This window comes from Periophthalmus magnuspinnatus, chromosome 9, assembly GCF_009829125.3.
Source record: "Periophthalmus magnuspinnatus isolate fPerMag1 chromosome 9, fPerMag1.2.pri, whole genome shotgun sequence".
Taxonomy (NCBI): Eukaryota; Metazoa; Chordata; class Actinopteri; order Gobiiformes; family Gobiidae; genus Periophthalmus; species Periophthalmus magnuspinnatus.
Window position 1 is genome coordinate 7,171,917 of NC_047134.1, and position 22,801 is coordinate 7,194,717.

At 42.1% G+C, this 22,801-nt stretch overlaps 1 protein-coding gene across 1 annotated transcript in view; it reads right to left on the minus strand.

The window, feature by feature from the left end:
- The window catches only part of osbp2b (oxysterol binding protein 2b), a 121,338-nt gene that overhangs the window by 30,857 nt on the left and 67,680 nt on the right, over window positions 1-22,801 (minus strand). The window contains exons 4-6 of the mRNA XM_033972984.2: window positions 14,928-15,126; window positions 9,670-9,793; window positions 4,584-4,650 (exon numbers count right to left, since the gene is read on the minus strand). Of these exons, the coding sequence (XP_033828875.2) occupies window positions 4,584-4,650; window positions 9,670-9,793; window positions 14,928-15,126 (390 nt within the window). The remainder of the gene's footprint in view (window positions 1-4,583; window positions 4,651-9,669; window positions 9,794-14,927; window positions 15,127-22,801) is intronic.

Sequence of the window (22,801 nt, forward strand, 5' to 3'; positions counted from 1 at the left end):
TTGAAACTACACCCGTAGCAGACAGAACCCGATCTAAAACGTCAGGTTGGTACAATTGGGATAAAAGTATGGATGGAGCTTCGTTACAATTTTCTCCCACTCGGTGATCTGCCGGACAAAATGTAGGCATAGAAGAGGAGCCTGAGGCTGACGGTTACCAACAGGTTCAATTATATCCAATGACTGAAGTCCCAAATCCAGCATTTGATCCTGCAAACGCTGTGGCAGGAAACAGACCAACAATGTATGTCTATAGAATTTGGACAAAAGACATTTTAAAAGCTGTAGATGGTGTTCCAGGCCATAAAGAAAGACTGGATGAATTTTGTGAACAAATGAAAAGGCTAGTACAATTATATCATCTGAATGGACTTGCAGTTGAAAATATTTTCAGATGCAAAACGGGAGTTGACTATGGTAGAGTAAGACAACACTTTTACCCTATGAATAATGACAACCCACCCAGGCCATTAGCGGCTGATACTGCAGATCTAGCACAGAGATTAGATAATCTGCTTGAACAGATAGGAGGGACATTCAGTCCACCAAAGTCCACCAAATTATAGAGGAATTATTGCAATCCATACAATTACCAAAACAAATTGCAATATGTAAGTGTGAGCCCACACTAATCAAACAGACCCAATTTAGGAAATGCACTAGCAGACAAACATGCAAAACAGACAGCTAGTCTGCTCCTCCAAACAGAAATAACTGATGATTTTCAACAACAAGCAAAGGAGTCGGAAAAAACATGGTGCAATAGTACAAAATGGACTGTATATTAGCACAGACAATAAACCAATTCTACCAAGATCAATGTTTAAATGGGCTGCAATATTGAGTCATGGGCTAAGCCATGTCTCAACAGGAGGGATGTGTAGTATTATTAATCAATACTATACTACTTATGGATTCTCAAATTACTCAAAACATTTTAGTTTGCAATGTGACATTTGCGTAAGACACAATTCTCAAGGAAATTTGAGACCAAAGAGAGGCAAATTTCCAGAACCCATATTCCAGTGAGTAGCATTACTCACATCTATCAAACAAACTCATGGTACAGATATGTAAAAATGGTTGCTGCCACCCAAAACAAAACCGGCTGTTACGTTTGTTCCTTTATGCCAGTATCGTCATCACATCCAGTATTAGATATAATACCATTAGATTACGTTGAAAGTGACTGTGCAGCTGAGTATAGTTCTAAAGGACATGTGAGGTTAAAGAATGTAACCGACTACGAAGACAATGTTGTTAGAGCAAGTTGTGGCACTTTGTTTAAATTTACAAAGCTGAATGTTCGTTCCCCAGTAACCCCGCATGCTTATGTAAAATTAGGAACGAGGTTCCCAATATGTTATACTAACAATGGCTCTGTAGAATTGGGCCGCATACCCAATGAAATGTGTGAACAGGTTCATGTGCCAACAGAAATTACAGGGTATGATCCTGTTACTTACTATTGGAAACACATTCTTTTGGTACCTTGCCCATATGTGGACTGCATGTATATGGACAAGGCTTTTGTACCTCGAAATAATGGCACATATGTAATTGATACACTATACTGGCTGTGTGACAGTGTTGTTTATTTACAGTTACCCGTTAACTGGAGTGGGGTCTGTGCTCCTATTCGATTGACTGACCACAGATGCGTTTGGTTTTACAAAACAGGCTTGTGCTTGACTTACTTACTGCGGCTCAGGGAGATGTTTGTGTACTTTTGAATGATACTTGTTGTACATACATACCTGATTACACCTCTGATGGCCACAGTGTAGCTGAAGCCTTAGAGCAAATGAAACAAATACGTGATGCACAGGCAAAGGATGACACATATCAAAATTGGGATTTATTCTCATGGTTGTCCTTAGGAAACTGGTGGCAAATTATACTGAAATTTTTAACTCTATTTATTTTTATTTTATTATCTTTTTGTATCTTTTCTATGTGTGTTATTCCATGTATTCAAAGCCTCATTCACAAAGCTGTTAGTGGAGCAGTGCAGAATATAATGCTTAGTGATGAATTCTAAATTCTACTCCAGAAGGAAGATCAACTGTGAATCATTTTTATAACATCAAGCTAATGAAGTTATCACAGAAAACTGTATTCAGAGATGTGATGATAGATATAATATTTGATGATCTGTGATCATGACAGTTTATTAATGATAAACAGGAGGGAAATGTGAATGAAATGATGCTTTTGTTTTTATCATTAATGAAGTGTGTGTTTATATTGTGTTACAGACTGAAGGGTATGTCAAGTAATAAAGTTTCTAAGTTGCATTACAAATACATATATCAGAAATATTGTCGTAAAGTGTTCAAATCGCAAAGTGAGTGATTGAACGGAGTGAAAAGTTGAATGGTCAATAGATGAGTAACCTAAGATAACAGAAAGGACAGGTGAATGTGGGGAGGGGTCTGGGATGTTGTTCTATTAACAGATAAGGAAATTGTTGGAATCTCAAAATGTTAATACAAAGCCTGGTTTGAGGAGGACACAGTGGAGAAGGCAGAACAGACTTCATGGAAGCACGTCCGTGTGGTTTTCTTCTGTGCTCCTTCCCTCTGATCCCCTCTGATCAGAGTAAATATATCTAAATCTGTTTTGAGTCTTTATTGGTAAAACAGCGCGTCGAGAAGAGAGTTTTCTTGACATGCAGATATTTCACAAGAAATCCATGGACAGAAAACTAATGTTGAACCTTGTGGACCAGAGACTTCAACCATTGGCATAGTGTGTCTTCCTCAGCACGGCTCACCTTGATTGTTTCCATCTGTATCTGCACGTGTCCATTACTGTCCTGCGTTGTAGAGTCATTTGGTGAAGGATCAGACAGATAGGTTGGAAGGCGGGTTGTTCAGATCTGGATCAAACTTCAGTACAGTCAACTGTTGAGACAAAGAGTTCTGCAATTGGGGTGGTTTCAGCTCACACATTTCAGTTGCATCTTCAAAGAGCAGAGGCTTGTGTATGGTGTTTCTGATTCTGACTTCAGCTTCGTCTTTCCACATTTTTAACCATTCCATCCAGCGGTGGTTATCCAGGACAGAAACCAATGTCCATCCATATTCTTCTTTAAAAGATTCATGCATCAGGACAGAAACCAAAAGGAAGATAAAACTAAAACCACAAGCGGCATCGAACGGCCCTTCGGGCCGTGCTTCACATTCAGCTGACCCGGCATTCCCTGTGGGTGGCGCTGACGCGCCACTTGTCCCTTTTTTATTGCGGCTTTGGGCTGCACTTTTCGCCAACAAGTCAAAACACATTGGAAGTGCTGATGCAAAAAATGCAAAAACATGGGTTTTCCAGGCATCGCCACAAACTTGGCCCCCAGACGTTTTTGACGGGGACAACCTGAAGAATCACTGTGCCAAATTTTATGTTCGTCGTTGACGGTAATAAGTCGTTATAAGACTTTGAAATCTACAAAAAATTTGAAAATTTTCCCATTAGGATAACAAGGACTGTTTTGCGCATCGCTATGGCAACCCAGTGAAAACTATGACATGGGTCCCATTGACTTTTTTGATCAGGATGACATGAAGAGTTATGGTGCCAAATTTGACATTATTCCATGAAACTAATATTTTTCTCATGAATGGGAAAAATTGGGAGGATTCCCATTAGGATAACATTGGCAGTTTGGCACATCACCATGGCAACACGGTGCATAAAACGACATGAGTCTGATTGCCTTTATTGATTGGGATGACCCAATAGAATTTTGTGTCAAATTTGGTAACATTTGGGAAAACAAAATTTTTGGCCGTCCATACAAATATATTAGATGTTCTGTAGGGGGCGCTATCGCGCGCAACTTCATGAAGACAGTCTGCAACGATGAGTGCATGGGCTTCGTGTAGGGCGTACCCTACGCCCTGTATGGGCTCGGGCCTAATAAAAAAAATAATTAAAAATAATAATATTTTTAGCAAAAACAATATATCCGATAACATTACAATCACATATTATACGTTTTTTGAAAGCTCTCGACTTTCCCCACGTCACCGTGGGGACAATGGCGGGTGCTAACGTGCCCGTCATTCGCCATGGCGTCGGGGTCCTGCGGCATGGGGGCTTGGATAGGGCTCGATGTCAGGAGTGTGTTTGGGGATATGAGCACTTCGCTCCTGCTAGCAAGAACAAATATGTATGTCCCATGCCTATGGCATGGGTTGCTAGGATACAGGAGTCTGTGCAGGGGGCGACGGGGGGTGACTCCTCCTATTGACTCCTGGTGACGCATGTCAGCTTCACGCGCAACTTTGTGAAGACAGTCTGCAACAATGAGTGCATGAGCAAAGCCCATGCACTCATTGTTGCGGAAGCAATAGGCCCTATGCCCTGTATGGGCTCGGGCCTAATTAAAAAAGTGTGTCCAAACATTTGACTGGTAGTATATACAGGAAAGTACTATGATTCAAAAATCACCTTGAAAATCACATTCTATAAATAAAAATAAAAGATACAAATACATTTTTGTATCGTGGCCGCACTAGTTTGATTTGGTCATATAGTATGCAAACATGAGCAGAGACTGTGTTCTTAAGCAGGCAACATACATGATCGTTCTGGCTCCAGTCGCTGTTGGGACCTGCGCTGGCTCCACTCAGGTTACTCTGAGACCTCCTGGGGAATAGCACAGGAGAAAAGACCAGGATGAGAAAGTTCTAGTAGAATTGAAAGACATGCTCAAATATATGGCTGATAGTCTGGTTAGCCACACTTTATATGCTCTCTGTATTAAAAGTGGTGGAAAGCAGTGACTTGAAAAAGTTCATTGAAGTTAAACTAGGCACAATACTCTACCAGTCAAAAGTTTGGACACACTTTTTCCATTTCTGTTTCTTCTTTATTTCTATGATTATTTTCCCTGCAGATTCTCACTGAAGGCATCAAAACTATGCATGGCTTGTGTGGAATGTAGTAAACAAACAAAAAAAATAAAATAAATTTCTTGACTCTGATGCAGCATAACTGTGAAGTGAAAACCATTTAAGAAGACTTCATCAAGAAGCACAATGAGAGAAGGCCAAGTGATTGCTGGGTTGTAAAGGGTGGATACTTTGAAGACTTGAATACAAAATATAAAAAATATATATATATATTGTTGACTTTTGACTTTTATTTCTTTGCTATATAAGTCCATAAATCATGCTTCATATATTCATATATTTGAGGTTTTCTGTGTGTACATAAAATGTGGAAAGTAGCACTTAAAGAACTAACTGATAGTGTATGTCACAATCAAATCTCAGATATACAATCACAAAAGCCACAGGTAATTACACACGTGGACAAAATTGTTGGTACGCTTTGGTTAATGAAAGGAAAAACTCACAATGGTCAGAGAAATAATTGAATCTGACAAAAGTAATAATAAATTAAAGCCGCAAGCAGCATCGAACGGCCCTCGCGGGCCGTGCTTCGCACTCGGTCGACCCGGTACTCCCTAAGGGTGGCACTGATGCGCCATTTGCCTCTGTTTTATTGCGGCTTTGGGCTGCACTTGACATCAAACAAAGTCAGAAGACATTTGAATCGCTAATGCCACATAAGGCAAAAACATGTTTTTTTCCAGGCATCGCTATGGCAACACCGTGCAAAATACAAAGTTGGACTTTTTTGACAGGGACGACCTGAAGAGTCACTGTGCCTAATTTTATGCTGCTCCATGAAGCCAATAAGTTCTTATGAGACTCTGATATGTAAGAAAATTTGTACATTTTCCCATTAGGATAACATGGGCTCTTTCATGCATCGTCACAGCAACCCAGTGAAAGATATAACATGGGTCCTATTGACTTTTTTGATCGTGATGACATGAAGAGTCATAATGCCATTTTGCCATTGGAATTTTTGCAATTTTCAAAAGTCAAAATTTGCTCCGGTTTGCGCATGCAGAGTCCGATTTTGCTCAAATTCAAATCAGTTGTAAAACTTTCCGGCCTAAAGCTACGCATTATGACAGAAACTAAATTGGCGCGATAGCACCCCCTACAGAACATCTAATATATTTATATGGAGGTCCGAAAATTTAGTTTTCCCAAATGTTACCAAATTTGACACAAAATTCCATTGGGTCATCCCAATTAATAAAGTCAATCAGACCTATGTCGTTTTATGCACCGTGTTGCCATGGCGATGCGCCAAACTGCCAATGTTATCCTAAAGGGAATCCTCCCAATTTTTCCCATTCATGGGAAAAATATTAGTTTCATGGAATAATGTCAAATCTGGCACCATGACTCTTCATGTCATGCTGATCAAAAAAGTCAATCAGACCCAAGTCATGTTTTTCACTGGGTTGCCATGGCGATGCGCGAAAGCGCCCATGTTATCCTAATGGGAAAATTTCCAAATTTTCGTACATTTGAAAATCTTATAATGACTTATTCGCTTCATTGAGGAATGTGAAATTTGGCACAGTGATTCTTCAGGTCGTCCCCGTCAAAAAAGTCCGGGGGGGCCAAGTTTGTATTTTGCACGGTGTTGCCATGGCGATGCCTGGAAAACCCATGTTTTTGCATTTTGTGCATCAGCACTTCCAAAGTGTTTTGACTTGTTTGGTGACAAGTGCAGCCCAAAGCCCCAATAAAAAAGGGACAAGTGGTGCGTCAGCGCCACCCACAGGGAGTGCCGGGTCAGCCGAGTGGGAAGCACGGCCCATGAGGGCCGTTCGATGCTGCTTGCGGCTTTAATTATTATTTTTTATTTCTTCCTGTTCTGCTCTTTGAGCAGGAATTTGACCCCCTGAACATATTAAAAATCTCACCAAATTGTGCCCAAAATTCAGGTCTGGCGAAAAATTTATTTTTTTATATGTTGTAAAAAATATTATTATGGCCACGCCCCCTGACAAACCGGAAGTTGGCCATCTTGGATTGAAAATTCCAAAATGCAAAGTCAGCGTTTTTGCTGACCTCGCATTTTAATTAACTCCTCTGAAGGCGCTTCACCTGCAGGGCTGAAAATCACTGTACATCATCTAGAGAAGGGCCGTTCAATGCCGCTTGCAGCTTTAATTTATTATTAATTTTGTCAGATTCAGGTTATTTCTGTGACCGCTGTGAGTTTTTCTTTCATTAACCGAAGGGTACCAACATTTTTGTCCATGTGTGTATTAGGTACAATAAGACTTCTAAAGTCTTTGTTTTCTTTTGTAGTAGTGTAGATGCTTATGGAGATGTAGCCTCTGCAAATAAGACAGCATCCTTGTATTTTTATTCAAAAGATTTGTTATTAAGACCTGTTTCCTAAATCATGCAGCCCTAAGTGGAACAGTTACTTTTTAAATTACCGACAGTAGTAGTAATTTTCCCAACTACATATACTTGAGTAATTTATTGTACCAGTACTTTGTACTTATACTTGAGTAATTATTTTTTTAAATTATGATTATTATTTTGAAGTGACGTTACTCTTACTCCTACTCTTAAATGTTTGGCTACTCTACCCATCTCTGATCAACTGACCCTCGCGGGCCGTGCTTCGCACTCGGCCGACCCGGCACTCCCTGTAGGTGGCGCTGACGCACCACTTGCCTCTGTTTTATTGCGGCTTTGGGCTACATTTGGCACCAAACAAGTCAATAGAAATCGGAAGTGCTGATGCACAAAATGCAAAAACATGGGTTTTCCAGGCATCGCCATGGCAACACCGTGCAAAATACAAACTTGATCTGCTTCCCCTCACTCGTGAACAAGACCGCAAGATACTTGAATTCCTCCACTGGAAGTAAGGACTCTCCACCCACCCGGAGAGGGTGAGCCACTTTTATCCAGTCGAGAACCATGGCCTTGGTTTAGACAAACTGATTCTCATCTCAGCCACTTCACACTCGGCTCCAAACTGCCCCAGTGCCTGCTGCGGGTTCTGGCTCGATGAAGCCATCACGACCACATCATCTGCAAACAGCAGAGATGAGAATCTGTGGTCTCTGAAAAGAATCCCATCTCATCCCTGGCTGCACCTAGAAATTCTGTCCATAAAAGCAATGAACAGAACCGGTGACAAAGGGTAGCACTGGTGGAGTCCAACATGCACTGGGAACAGGTTTGACTTACTGCCAGCAATGCAAAGACAGCTCTGTAGCTCATACAGAGACCTGACAGCCATTGGCAAAGGGACCCCATACTCCTGGAGCACCTCCCAAAAGGCACCACAAGAGACACTTTTTTTTTTTTTATCTAACCTTTATTTTACCAGGTAGGTCGATTGAGAACCAATTCTCATTTTCAACAATGACCTGGCCAAGAGGCAGAAGACAAGGTAAAACAACAACATTAAGACAGTTCCTATTTTCCACTATTTACAGAAAGTTAAAAACAGAGTTAAAAACAAGTACATTGGTCACATACTATAGATTTTATTGAGTTGATGAATGAAGCTATTGGAGTCAGAATACTAAGTTTTAGTGTTTTTTGTAGATTGTTCCAGTCGTTGGGTGCAGCGAACTGAAATGACGATTGACCAAAGATGTACGGATTCATGGGGTAATCATGGTGATAATTTTACTGGAACATAGGTTAACACGGTCGATTGCCTTCTCCAAATCCACAAAGCACTGGTTGGGAAAAGTCCCATGAACCCTCAAGCACCCAATGGAGAGTGGAGAGTACAGAGTTGGTCGAGTGTTCTGCAATCGGGACGAAAACGACACTGCTACTTCTGAATCTGAGATTTGACTACCGGTCAGATTTTCCTCTCCAGTACCCTGGAATACACCTTACTGGGGAGGCCTTCCAGTCCCCCTTCTTATACAGAGGGACCACCACCCCGGTCTGCAAGCCCAGCGGCACTATCCCTAACCACCACGCGATTTTGCAGAGACATGTCAGCCAAGACAGCCCCACAACATCCAGAGACTTAAGATACTCGGGATGGATGTCATCCACACCTGGAGCCGAGGAGCTTTCCACTTCAGTGACTTCAGCCAGGGTGATTGATGAGTCCGCCTCCAGGTACCGAGTCTTTGCTTCCTCCTCGGAAGACGTGACAGTGGGATTTTATTTTGTTTTATTTAACCTTTATTTAACCAGGAAGGTCCCATTGAGATTAAAAACCTCTTTTGCAAGGGAGTCCTGGCCAAGCGGCAGCAGCAAATAAGGAGGAGGAGATCCTTAAAGTATTTCTTACACCGTCTGTCTGGACGTTAACATCAGATTTATAATTTAAAGTGAATGTATATATGAGGACAAAACATTAAATAATAATTTGATATTTTCAAAGAATTTACCAAAATGAGATCTGAAGAAGAGACACAAATGTTCAAAACATAAGTATTGTCAACATAAAGCTGCAGTCACAACTTTTACTCAAGTATGAGTACTGTTACACTGTAAAATATATTAATCAAGTAAGAATACTGTTACACTACAATATATTACTCAAGTAATAGTAAAAGTATGGCATCTGAAAAGTACAATTTTATTAAAAAGTGACTTATGAGTTCATATACTTCCCATCTCTGGAGCTTAATGTCTAAAATGAGTGTAAACCAGAACAAAACCAGAACTAAACCAGGTCTAAACGTGGACAAATTCAGAACTTAACCAAAACTAACCATCACGAATTCTGCGTAACAGAACTAAACCACCATACCAAACCCCAGTCACTCGTGTCACCATCACAACATGTGGGCTTTACCTGTGCAGCATGTTGTCACTGGTCGTTACGGTGATGAAAGCAGGTGAGTCCTCCATAGCGTCAAAATACTCCGTCTCCTCATCCTCGTCACTGGGCTCCTCTTTGGGCGCTCTCTCACTCCCCTCTGCTCTCACAAGCAAGCACATACAAACACAGACACACACACTAATGAGCAACCCATGGTACCTGATCAGCTATAATCTGTTTAAATAACGCAGCTAAGTGAGTTACAGCATGTTACAGTGTGAGGTTAGTATTCATAGAGTCATTCAAACACACTGGTCCGGTGCTCACACATGTCCACAGGTGACAGGAGGCCTTTAAGTATTGTACAGCCGCAGAAAAACTATAGGAAACTTATCAGCCTCCAAATATGAGGCCAGGAAATTGTATTATTTTATATTTCGTAATATGTGTTAGCACAATTAAAGAATTATGAAGCTGTTGGTTTGAGACATGAATTACAACAAATAAATGCATATTAGTAAAATGTAAATAAAAACATTTTATATAAATGTGAATCTTCATTTGTGTACAGAGGCAACACTGGCACAGTAGGTCCAACCAGAAGGTCACATGATTATATCTTGCTCATACAGGTGGGTAGTACTCAGTAACATTTACTTTGAGTAACTTTTGAAAGAAATTGCACTTTTCAGAGTACTTTTCTAGCAGCATAATTTTGTTCTACTTCAGAAATATTTTTACTTGAGTAAAGGTTTTGGTTACTCTTCTCACTGTAAGTGACAAAAGCTTTATGTTGACAGTAAGAAATTATTTGAATGTGGGGGTTTCTTGCGCCACTCCTTCAGATATAGTTTGGTTTGCTTCATTTTTGTGTCTTTTCTTTAAAAATATCACATTTTTTGTATATTTAATGCTTTGTCATTCATTATATTTACTTCAAATTATAAATCAGATGTCACATCCCAACAGTTACTCTCTAACCAAAACTTCTACTTCTACTTGAGTAATATTATTTTGAAGTAACGTCACTTACTTGAGTAGAATTTTTGGTTACTCTACCCACCTCTGTTAAGGAGACTTCATCAAGAAGCGCAATAAAAGGAGGCCAAGGGATTGCTGGGTTGTAAAGGGTGGATACTTTAAAGATTTGAATACAAAATATTTAAAAAATATATATTGTTGACTTTTGACTTTTATTGCTTTGCTATATAAGTCCATAAATCTAAATAATCATATCTAATAAATCTTCTGTGTGTACATAAAATGTGGAAAGTAGAACTTAAAGAACTGACTGATAGTGTATGTCACAATCAAATCTCAGATATAGAATCACAAAAGCCACAGTTAATTACACACGTGGACAAAATCGTTGGTACCCTTCGGTTAATGAAAGAAGAACTCACAATGGTCACAGAAATAACTTGAATATGACAAAAGTAATAAATAAATTAAAGCCGCAAGCGGCATCGGACGGCCCTCGCGGGCCGTGCTTCGCACTCGGCCGACCCGGCACTCCCTGTAGGTGGCGCTGACGCACCACTTGCCTCTGTTTTATTGCGGCTTTGGGCTACATTTGGCACCAAACAAGTCAATAGAAATCGGAAGTGCTGATGCACAAAATGCAAAAACATGGGTTTTCCAGGCATCGCCATGGCAACACCGTGCAAAATACAAACTTGGGCCCCCCCGGACTTTTTTGACGGGGACGACCTGAAGAATCACTGTGCCAAATTTCACATTCCTCCATGAAGCAAATAAGTCGTTATAAATTTTTTGAAATCTATGAAAATTTGGAAATTTTCCCATTTGTCGTAATGGGTGAGTGTAGCGGACCAAAGGATGCAGACTCGGGGAATATTTACAGGATTTATTGTAGGAATAGGACAAGTACAAACAGCGGGTGATCCGGAGGTGAGCAGGTGAGCAGGAACACAGGAAACACAGGGAACACAGGGACTGGGGACATGAAGGGACCACAGGACGACAGGCAGACCAGACGGGCGTAGGGCAGAGCGGGCAGGAGACATCCAGGGCCAGAGCACGACAGGAACACAGGGATGACAGAAACGCAGGCACGACAGGAACAAGTGAGGACGACAAACACAGCACAGACAGGGTGAGTGCAAACAGACGATCTCCCACTGAGTGTCTTCCCCCATCTCCTCTTATCCACGGCAGGTGTGGTGATTAGCCAGATGGGGAGCAGGTGTGCGCGGGAGGAGCCGAGAGCTCCGCCCAGCTCCAGGTACAGGCAGGTGAGGGAGGGGGAAGAGCACACAGGGAGGAAAACCAGGAGCGGACAGTGCAGATCATGACACCATTAGGATAACATGGGCGCTTTCGCGCATCGCCATGGCAACTCAGTGAAAAATATGACTTGGGTCTGATTGACTTTTTTGATCAGGATGACATGAAGAGTCATGGTGCCAAATTTCACATTATTCCATAAAACTAATATTTTTCCCATGAATGGGAAAAATTGGGAGGTTTCCCTTTAGGATAACATTGGCAGTTTGGCACATCGCCATGGCAACAAGGAGCAAAAAAACACATGAGTCTGATTGACTTTATTGATTGGGATGACCCAATGGAATTTTGTGTCAAATTTGGTAACATTTGGGAAAACTAAATTTTCGGCCTTACATACAAATATATTAGATGTTCTGTAGGGGGTGCTATCACGCCAATTTAGTTTCTATTGTAATGAGTAGCTTTAGGCCCGAAAGTTTTACAACTGATTCGAATTTGAGCAAAATCAGACTTTGCTTGCGCAAACGGGAGCAAATTTTGACTTTTCAAATTTGCAAAAATTCCGATGGAATTTTGCGGCTTCGCCGCACGGAAACCGTAAAAGGGATCATCATGAATTGGATAACTTTTGATGCCCCACTTGTCTAGATGATGTACAGTGAATTTCAGCCCTGCAATGCTGAGTCGCCATTTTGGAATTTTCAATCCAACATGGCAGACTTCCGGTGTGTCAGAGGGCGTGGCCATAATAATATTTTTTGTTTGGCATCACTTGAAGAATGCATGTACCGAATTTCGTGGCTGTATGAGAAAGTTGACGTCGACGTCTCCCATTGACGCTCTAAAATTTGACTTTTGCAGAGGGCACTGTCGCGCCATTTTTTTATGCCCAATGATGCAACACATAAAAAAAAAAAAAAAATTTCACCAGACCTGAATTTTGGGCAAAATTTGGTGAGTTTTTGAATATGTTCAGGAGGTCAAATTCTAAATAATAAATAATTCTAAATAATAATAATATTTTTAGCAAAAACAATATATCCGAAAAAATTACAATGACATATTATACATTTTTTGAAAGCTCTCGACTTTCCCCACGTCACCGTGGGGTCAATGGCGAATGACGAGCGCTAACGCGCTCGTCATTCGCCATGGCGTCAGGGTCCGCCATTGACCTTCCATTGACTTCCATTCATTTTAGCAGTAACAAGTATGGCCCATGCCTGCGGCATGGGGGCTTGGATAGGGCTCGATGCCAGGAGTGTGTTTGGCGACATGAGCACTTCGCGCTGCGTCAGCATCAACATTGAGTCAATGGGCTTGCTGACATGCTAGCAAGAACAAATATGCATGTCCCATGCCTACGGCATGGGTTGCTAGGATACAGGAGACTGTGCACGGTGCAGTGCTGCCACGAGGCTTTGCCCATGCACTCATCGTTGCGGAAGCAATAGGCCCTACGCCCTGTATGGGCTCGGGCCTAAAAAAATAATTAAATAAATACAAATATATAAAAATTCTATGAAATTCAACCAATGAAAGTCAGATATTGCTTTTCAAGAATGCTTCAAACGAATTACTTAAAAAAATAAACTTATGAAACAGGCCTGGACAAAAATGATGGTACCCCTAGAAAAGACTGAAAATAATGTGACCAAAGGGACATGTTAATCCAAGGTGTGTCCACTAATTAGCATCACAGGTGTCAACAGTCTTGTAATCAGACAGCGGGCCTATATATAGGGCTACAGGTAGTCACTGTGCTGTTTGGTGACATGGTGTGTACCACACTCAACATGGACCAGAGGAAGCAAAGGAAAGAGTTGTTTCATGACATTAGAAAGAAAATTATAGACAAGCATTTTAAAGGTAACATCTAATAAGACCATCTCCATGCAGCTTAATGTTTCTGTGACTACAGTTGCATATATTATTCAGAAATTTAACATGGCCGCAGGAGGAAAATTTATGACAAATCAAAGAGACGGATAATACGAATGGTAACAAAAGAGCCTGGAAAAAACTTCTCAAGTGATTAAAAGTGAACTTCAAGCTGAAGGAGCATCAATGTCAGATCGCACCATCCATTGTTGCCAAAGTGGACTTAATGGGAGACGACCAAGGAGGACACCATTGTTAAACAAAACAAAAAAAAAGACGGATTGGAATTTGCCAAACTACATGTTGACAAGCCACAAAGCTTCTGGGAGAATGTCTCTTTGGTCACATTATTTTCTGTCTTTTCTAGGGGTACCATCATTTTTGTCCAGGCCTGTTTCATGAGTTAATTTTTTTAAATAATTCTGTTGAAGCATGGTTGAAAAGCAATGTCTGAATTATTATTTATTATTACTTTTGTTAAATTCAAGTTATTTCTGTGACCGTTGTGAGTTTTTCTTTCATTAACCGACGGTAACAATTTGTTCACGTGTGTATGATCTGTGTGTAGCCTATGCTTACATGTATTGCCATTCCTTTTTTTTAAAACAGTAAGTTTTTCTCATTCTCAGTATATGGACAGGCCATGCCTCATGTGATTGCTTAGAACCTCCAGAATTCACCCACTGAGCAGCAGAGGCTACACTAGCACTGATTAATGATTGGCTGCAGCTACTGCAGTTTAGGTAATGAGGACTGGTTTAGTGCTACAGAGGCAAAATTGGCACAACTAAACCATATCTGAAGGAGCAATACAAGAAACCCACAATGTTGAAATCATTTCATATTGTCAACATAAAGCTCTTGTCACTTGTAGACTTGGGAAGAGTAGCCAAAACTTTTACTCATATAACTCAATTCATATTTACTCAATAACACTCAAGTAGAATTAAAGTATGCTGCTGGAAAAGTTCAGTTTCTTTTAAAAGTTACTCAAGTAAATGTTAGTAAGTACTACCTACCTCTATGATTTAATTGTGACATTCTGGTTGGACCTACTGTGCCAATGTTGCAGATGCATAAGTGCTTGTTGGTAGAGTGGTTAGCTGTGTTGCAGATGTATAAGTGCTTGGTTGCAGAGTGGTTAGCCATGCCACACTGACCCTTGCTGAAGCAGGGGGCACTGCTTGACGTACTGGGGTGGCTGGGCTTCTGTCTCCAGGCACGCTCCAGGCTGTTGTGCTGTTTGGCTAGCTGCTCGATGGTCTCCTCCAGGTGGGCCCTTTGCTCCCGCTCATACTGCAGAGCACGCTGCCATCTGCGGCTGTGGCTTTCCGCCAGGTCCAGGAAGTCCCGACACGCCTGCACACATGACACAGAGAGTGGGTTTAAGGTTACCAATGGCCCAGGCCTCTGATCCATTTGATAGTCTCTCAATATCACAAAAAATTGAGTAGTTAACTTTTAAACAAGAAAAAAAAAAAAACATCAAAATAGTATGTGATTTTCAAATATATTTTATCTGTCAAAGCATTCTCCCCTTTCAGCTTAGAATGGACTACTCCAAGAGTGTGCACTGAGTGGGAGGGACCCTGCAGCCGCTGCATATTTTCAAAGATGTTTAAAAAATTGACACGCATTGAATTATTGAACGATTGTTGTTTTATCTCAGAGCTACTTCAAATTCCACATTCTTTATTAAGTGTAAGTTGTCTGAGGCAAATTTGTCCTGGTTTTGCTATCAGAATTTAGATCTCTCTGACTCAATATGAAAAAGTCATTAAATAGGAATGGAATAAAACATGATCTAAACATGACAAAGCAGTCCTTTGTCCATAGACCTTCCATGGTGGCATAATCCATTGCCATATAAGTAATAGACATGGCATTTGATGTGCATCATCAGCATGTAATGACCACTAAACATACTCTTTTGCATATTATTAATGATCCATCAATTAATAATTTAATATATATTACTAACAGCTTCAGAGGGCTTTCTTAGTAAAAATCTAAAGCAGGTGCTCCTCAAGGATAAGGCTCAAAATGAACATGACCATGCTCACAATACAAAAACATGCATCAGACAAAGGTCTGATGCATTCTGTTGGTGATACAGTAAAACGTGCTAACTTGCTACTAAGGACTTTTTTATGTTGATTCCACCAAATTAAGTATTTTTTTGGCAATAAAATGCCTGATGCCCTTGAGGGGGGGGCCTGACACAGACACCACACACATATGACCGTGAGACACCTTCATTTCAAATATAACAGTAGCACTATTCCACACACACAGATCTCACATAACTCTAAAAAAGGCAGTTAATTTGTTCATATGACATAATATATGAACCATTATGGAGATATGTCTAATTGCATTTTTCTTTACTACAAGGTCCATCAGATTCTGAATATTGCACATGGTATACATCTCAGACTGCATAACTACTAAGTAGCACAATGTCACTTAGGGAGCTGAGTACATGGTATTTATAGACATATCGTATCCAGTAACTCCCTGGCTCTGTCCACTGGTACCAGAACACATTACACATTATAGAAATAAATAGATTTGATTCTAAATATAACAACATAGCATTTCAGTGTGAGTGGTCATGAAAACTATAAAGATGGAAATTGTATTCTTTTTATCAGTTTCTTTGTGAAATTATATGATATGAAAATAGTTTGAGATGGCAAAATGCATGTAAGCAAATAAGCATGTGACAGTCTTAATTCTGGAAGAATGTAAAGCAGTGGTCCCCAACCTTTTTATCACCGTGGACCGGCCAACACTTGAAAATTTTACCGTGGACCGGGTTTTTTTTTTTTTTTACTCATTTTGCTAATTTGTAACCCCTTAGCATTCCGGGTCATTTTGGTGAAATTGCCTTTGTTCTGACCTCTCCAAATTAAAATAATCACCACTATTGAACCCTCAGTAGTAACTGCACTAGTTCGGGGTCTTTGTAAAGGTAACACCCTATAGTTTTACCCACAGGTGTCAGAATCACTGTAAGTTTGTCTGCTGAGCATTTATACACTTTGGAACACACATAAAAACGCAAAACTGCTGCGTAAAATTACAGTAAACCACTGCATGTCACGCATCAGCGTGTTCCGCAGATCTGATTCTGATGGGCTTTAAGAGGAAAACATCACTAAACGTGTGTAATGTAACAGCTTGATTCTACAAGGAGGAGAGTGGGGCGTACTCTTTCAATCATCTGTAGCTCTCATTCACTGTCCACGGCTCCACTAACCCACAGCCCCCACCTTATTGGCCAACTTTGGTGTCAATCACAAGCTAACAAGTTTGTTTTGTGCTGAGGAACAAAGTTGGCGCTGTCAGAAGTTTATTATGCCTGAAACTGACAAAAGACATGCAGAGAAGTGACGGAACAGATTTCACTTTCCTGCAACAGATTGGACATGGAGGCTCTAACTTCCTTTGTGGACATAATTTCTTGACTGGATTATATTCTCTGGACCTTTATGGAACGAATGAGACCAACTTTGTGTGAATATGTTGATGTTTGACAGAACCAGAGCGCTCAATGGTAAGTGAAGTCCAAATCCACATTTCTGACTTCTCTGTAAAAACGTCTTTCCTGTCAGCACTGTGGTGATTAGAGGTGTAAACGGTTTACATATTCAGAAAGATGAATGCCGTAGCTTCCATTTGATGTGTAGATTGTTTGTGTGGGTGACGCAGAAATACACGTACATTGCTGTAAAGTTGTAACGTAAAGGCCGTCGCGGGCGGGCTGTCGAAACGCTAAGTGGTTAAGTTGTCGGCGCTCAAGTGACGGAAATGTAACCGAGAGAATCCGGTCATTTTTCAAAATAAAAGATTTTTCAAAATAAACGATTGTTCAGACTCAGATAATAAATACAACGGAAATAATTAATTATTTTTTGGACGGCCGGTGGCCCGGTACCAATTGATCCACGGACCGGTACCAGTCCACGGCCCGGTGGTTGGGGACCACTGATGTAGAGTGTTGACTTGGTTTGGCTCTATTCTAATCTTGGTTTAGACTTGGTTTGATCATGTTCTAGTCCTGCTTTAGCCCTGTTCTAGACTAGTCATGATATGATCCCAGTCTAGTTCTTGTTTATAAAAAAAAAAGACATTTCTATAGCACTTTTCTAACTTCAAGGAACTCAAAGTGCTTTACTTCCGCCTGTGGGTCAGTGGATCTGAGCGCTCTACCTGTGACCAAGCCTCTTTGTCAAAGACTGATCTCGTCAGATCTCGAAAACTAAGCAGGGCTGGTTAGTACTTGGATGGGAGACCACTGGCAATAGCAGATGCCCCAGGTGTCATTATATCCTATATCAATCAAATGCAAAACGGATTTGAGCTGCCAACCTGTGGATCAGAAGACGAGCACTCTACTAGACGAACTACTGTTGTCCTGGATCAAATCTACTCCCATTCTGATGTGGTGCGTGAAAATGTGAACACAACCAGAATGGCACTAACAAATTCACCTTCTACATTGCATTTAATTACAATAAGTCATGCCCTTAGCTCTTGTAGTTCCATGTAGCCTGCTTTAACCCCCGGTTTGCGCTGTGTTTAAAAGACTCTAGTTCATATGATGTGCACTTACCCCGTGACCACTAGTCCTACACACTTCCCCTCTTTAGTGCTGAGTGTCCAGTGCATCTGCATGTGACTGATGTGGAGGGGTCACTATCGGACACACACTAGTCTACTCTAGTGCTGATGTCAGTGATGTGGTCTGAAACTGTCTAAAAAAAAGCCAGACTTAACACAAATCTCCACCATCAGAGAAGTGGTAAAGAATTGAGCACATAAAACAGATTAGACTATTCATTTTACAAAAATAGTTAACATAATATTTAAAGAGTGGTATCATGCAAAATATTTTTTTTTTATTTATCTTTCTATCCTTTTATAATGTTGTTCCCTTATCAAAAACATTCCCGAAGAGGCTTAAGATGTCATTCTTGCATGTTTCAGTATTTTAGCGATCTTTACTGGGTACTATTTGAACTTTCCTTATGGTAAGCTCTGAGATTCTGTGCAAAGCTCAGCCCACAAGCCTACTTCACCCATGCTCCCACACAACAATTCTCCATAAACATACAAAAAACATGATATAAACATCTACACAGCAAGTGGACAAAACTGAAATGATGTTCAGCAGTTTCATCAGCACGCTCATTGTGTTGTGATAGTGCTCTGAAGGGGGAGTGACTTAATACAACCCCAATTCCAGTGGAGTTGGGATGCTGTGTAAAACTTTAAAAAAATATATAGAATACGATGATTTGCAAATCATTTTCAACCTATATTGAACTGAATAAACTAAAAAGACATGATATTTAATGATCAAATTGATCAAGTTTTTTTTTTTTATGCAAATATTCACTCATTTTCAATTTGATGTCTGCAACACGTTCCAATAAAGCTGGGACAGGGGCATGTTTAACACTGTGTTACATCACCTTTCCTTTTAACAACAATCAATAAGCATTAGGGAACTGAGGACACTAATTGTTCAAGCTTTGCAGGAGGATTCCTTTCCCATTCTTGGTTAATGTACAACTTCAGTCGCTCAGTAGTCCGGAGTCTCCATTGTCGTATTTTGCGCTTCATAATGCACCACACATTTTCAGTGGGAGACAGGTCTGGATTGCAGGCAGGCCAGTCTAGTACCCACACTCTTTTACAACGAAGCCGTGCTGTTGTAACACGTGCAGACTGTGGCTTGGCATTGTCTTGCTGAAATAAGCAAGGAATAAGCAAAGACATTGCTTGGATCGCAGCATATGTTGCTCCTGTATGTATCTTTCCGCATTAATGGTGCCTTCATAGATGTGCAAGTTACCCATGCCATCACAAATAAGATAAGATATGCCTTTATTAGTCCCACAGTGGGGAAATTCCAGTATTGCACCGCACAGTTAAAGAACAGAAGGAAAATGGTACATGCAATAAAACAAGATAATAGATAAATAGTTTAAAATAATTTTTAAAATATACTTAAAAATAAACTAAAAATAGACTCTAATATAACATCTTCGTAAAGTGACTTGAGTATTGCACATAGGTATGGATGAATGACACATGTTCAGTGTTAACAGTGTTCATTGTACAGTCTGACAGCAGCAGGAAGGAAAGGAAAGACCTGTGAAACCTCTCCTTCACACAGCGAGGGTGAATCAGTCTGTCACTGAAGCTGCTCTCCAGGGCAGACAGAGCGTCCTGCAGGGGGTGAGACTCATGGCCCAGCATAGAAATGACCTTATCCAGGACCCTCCTATCCTCCACCTCCTGCACTGAGTCCAGAGGGCAGCCCAGGACAGAGCTGGACTTCTTGATGACCTTGTCCAGCTTCTTCCTCTCCCTCTCTGTGATGCTGCTGTTCCAGCAGACCACACCATACAGGATGGCTGGTGCCACCACAGAGTCATAGAAGGTCTTCAGGAGTGGCTCTCTCACTCCAAAAGACCAGAGTCTCCTCAGGAGATAGAGCCTGCTCAGGCCCTTCCTGTACAGTGCATCTGTGTTGTGAGTCCAGTCCAGTTTGTTGTTCAGATGAACACCCAGGTACTTGTATGAGTCCACTCTCTCAATGTCTCTTCCCTGAATGTTCACTGAGGGAGCAGTAGAGTGGCGTCTGCAGAAGTCCACCACGATCTCCTTGGTCTTCTCTGCATTGATGATGAGGTGGTTCTGCTGACACCAGTCCACAAAGTCCTGCGTTAGTCCTCTGTACTCCACATCGTCATCATCCTTGATGAGGCCAATGATGGCAGAGTCATCAGAGAACTTCTGCAGGACGCAGCTGTCCGTGTTGTGTCTGAAAGTCTGCAGTGTAAAGGGTGAAAAGAAAGGGTGCGAGGACAGTGCACTGGGGCACCCCCACACACAGGTCATGAGATCAGAGTTCTTGGCTCTCACAAACCGGCCCCAGTTTGTACTCCAGGATCCAGTCTGCCAGGTCAGACCACCCCGGCGGTCTCCAGCTTGTCCCTCAAGAGCAGTGGCTGGATGGTGTCAAAAGCACTGGAGAAGTCAAAGAAGAGAATCCTCACAGTGCTGCCGGGGTTCTCCAAGTGAGACAGTGAGCAGTGCAGCAGGTAGATGATGGCGTCCTCCACTCCGATGCCAGGCCGGTACGCAAACTGCAGCGGGTCCATCGCTGAGCTCACGGTGGAGCGGAGGTGGCCAAGGACCAGTCTCTCCAGTGTCTTCATCAGGTGAGATGTTAGAGCCACCAGCCTGAAGCTGCTGAGCTCCTTGGCCTGTGCCGTCTTGTGCACCGGTAAAACGCAGGAGGTCTTCCAGCGTTGTGGTACCACCCTCAGCTTTAGGCTCATGTTGAAGACATGCTCCATAACTCTGCACAGTTCATCTGCACAGGACTTAAGGAGCCTGGAGCTGATGCCGTCTGGTCCTGCTGCCTTCCTGGGTCTGATCTTCTTCAGAATCAGAAGACTTTTATTGCCATAGTCTGTGAACACAGTTCACAAACTAGGAACTTGCTTCGGTGAAAAAGTGCAACATAAACACACTGAATAAATACAAATACAAATAAGGGCATGCACAAAGTTAAAAAGATATGCTTAAAAAATCAAATGAAATACTTAACGGGAGAAAATATATACAACAGCAGCATCAAAACAACAGTGCAAAGTGGCTTATTAAAGTGACCGGTGTTATAAAGTGTCCAGTTTAGTGCAGATATTATAAAGTGTTCATGAGACAAACAGCAGAGGGGAAGAAACTGTTCTCATGGCGAGAGGTTCTGGTCCCAATGGACCGTAGCCTCCTGCCAGAGGGAAGTGGCTCAAATAGTCCATGTCCAGGGTGAGAAGTGTCAGCTGCTATACGGCCTGCTTGCCCCCGAGTCCTGGAGACGTACAGGTCCTGTATAGATGGAAGGCTGCAGCCAATCACCTTCTCAGCAGAGCGCACAATGCGCTGCAGTCTGTCTGTCCCTGGCAGTGGTCCCAGCGAACCAAACAGTGATGGAGGAGGTGAGGATGGACTCAATGATGGAAGTGTAAAACTGCACCATCATCTGGACTGGCAGCTTGAGATTCCTCAGCTGCCGCAGGTGGAACATCCTCTGCTGGGCTTTCTTGATGAGGGAGCTGATGGTCGGCTCCCATTTGAGATCCTGGGTGATGCAGGTGCCCAGGAAGCGGAAAGAGTCCACAGTGGTGATGGGGGAGTCCGTCAGGGTGAGGGGAGGCAGGGGGGCTGTGATTTTCCTGAAGTCCACAATCATCTCCACTGTCTTCTGGGCGTTGAGCTCCAGGTTGTTGCTGCTGCACCAGGACACCAGCCGGTCCACCTCCCTCCTGTAGGCAGACTCATCGCTGTCCGAGATGAGTCCGATGAGGGTGGTGTCATCCGCAAACTTAACCAGTTTGACGGAGTCGTGGCTGGAAGTGCAGCAGTTGGTGTACAGGGAGAAGAGCAGGGGAGAAAGTACACAGCCCTGTGGAGGTCCTGTGCTGATAGTCCGAGTGTCCGAGACATTCTTCCCCAGCCGCACGCGCTGTCTCCTGTCTGTCAGGAAGTCAGTGATCCACCTGCAGGTGGAGTCAGGCACGTTGAGCTGAGCGAGCTTGTCCTGGAGCAGAGCAGGGAGGATGGTGTTGAATGCAGAGCTGAAGTCCACAAACAGGATCCTGGCGTAGGTTCCCGGGGAGTCCAGATGCTGGAGGATGAAGTGAAGGGCCAGGTTAATGGCGTCGTCCACAGACCGATTGGCTCTGTAGGCAAACTGTAGAGGGTCCAGGAGGGGGGAGGTGAGGGACTTGAGGTGGTGCAGGACCAGGCACTCAAATGACTTCATGACTACAGACGTCAGCGCCACAGGTCTGTAGTCATTAAGTCCGGTCATCCTGGGCTTCTTGGGGACGGGGACAATGGTGGACAGCTTGAAGCAGGCTGGGACATGACATGACTCCAGGGAGGTGTTAAAAATGTCCGTGAAGACAGGAGCCAGTTCCTCAGCACAGTGTCTAAGGATGGAAGGAGAGAC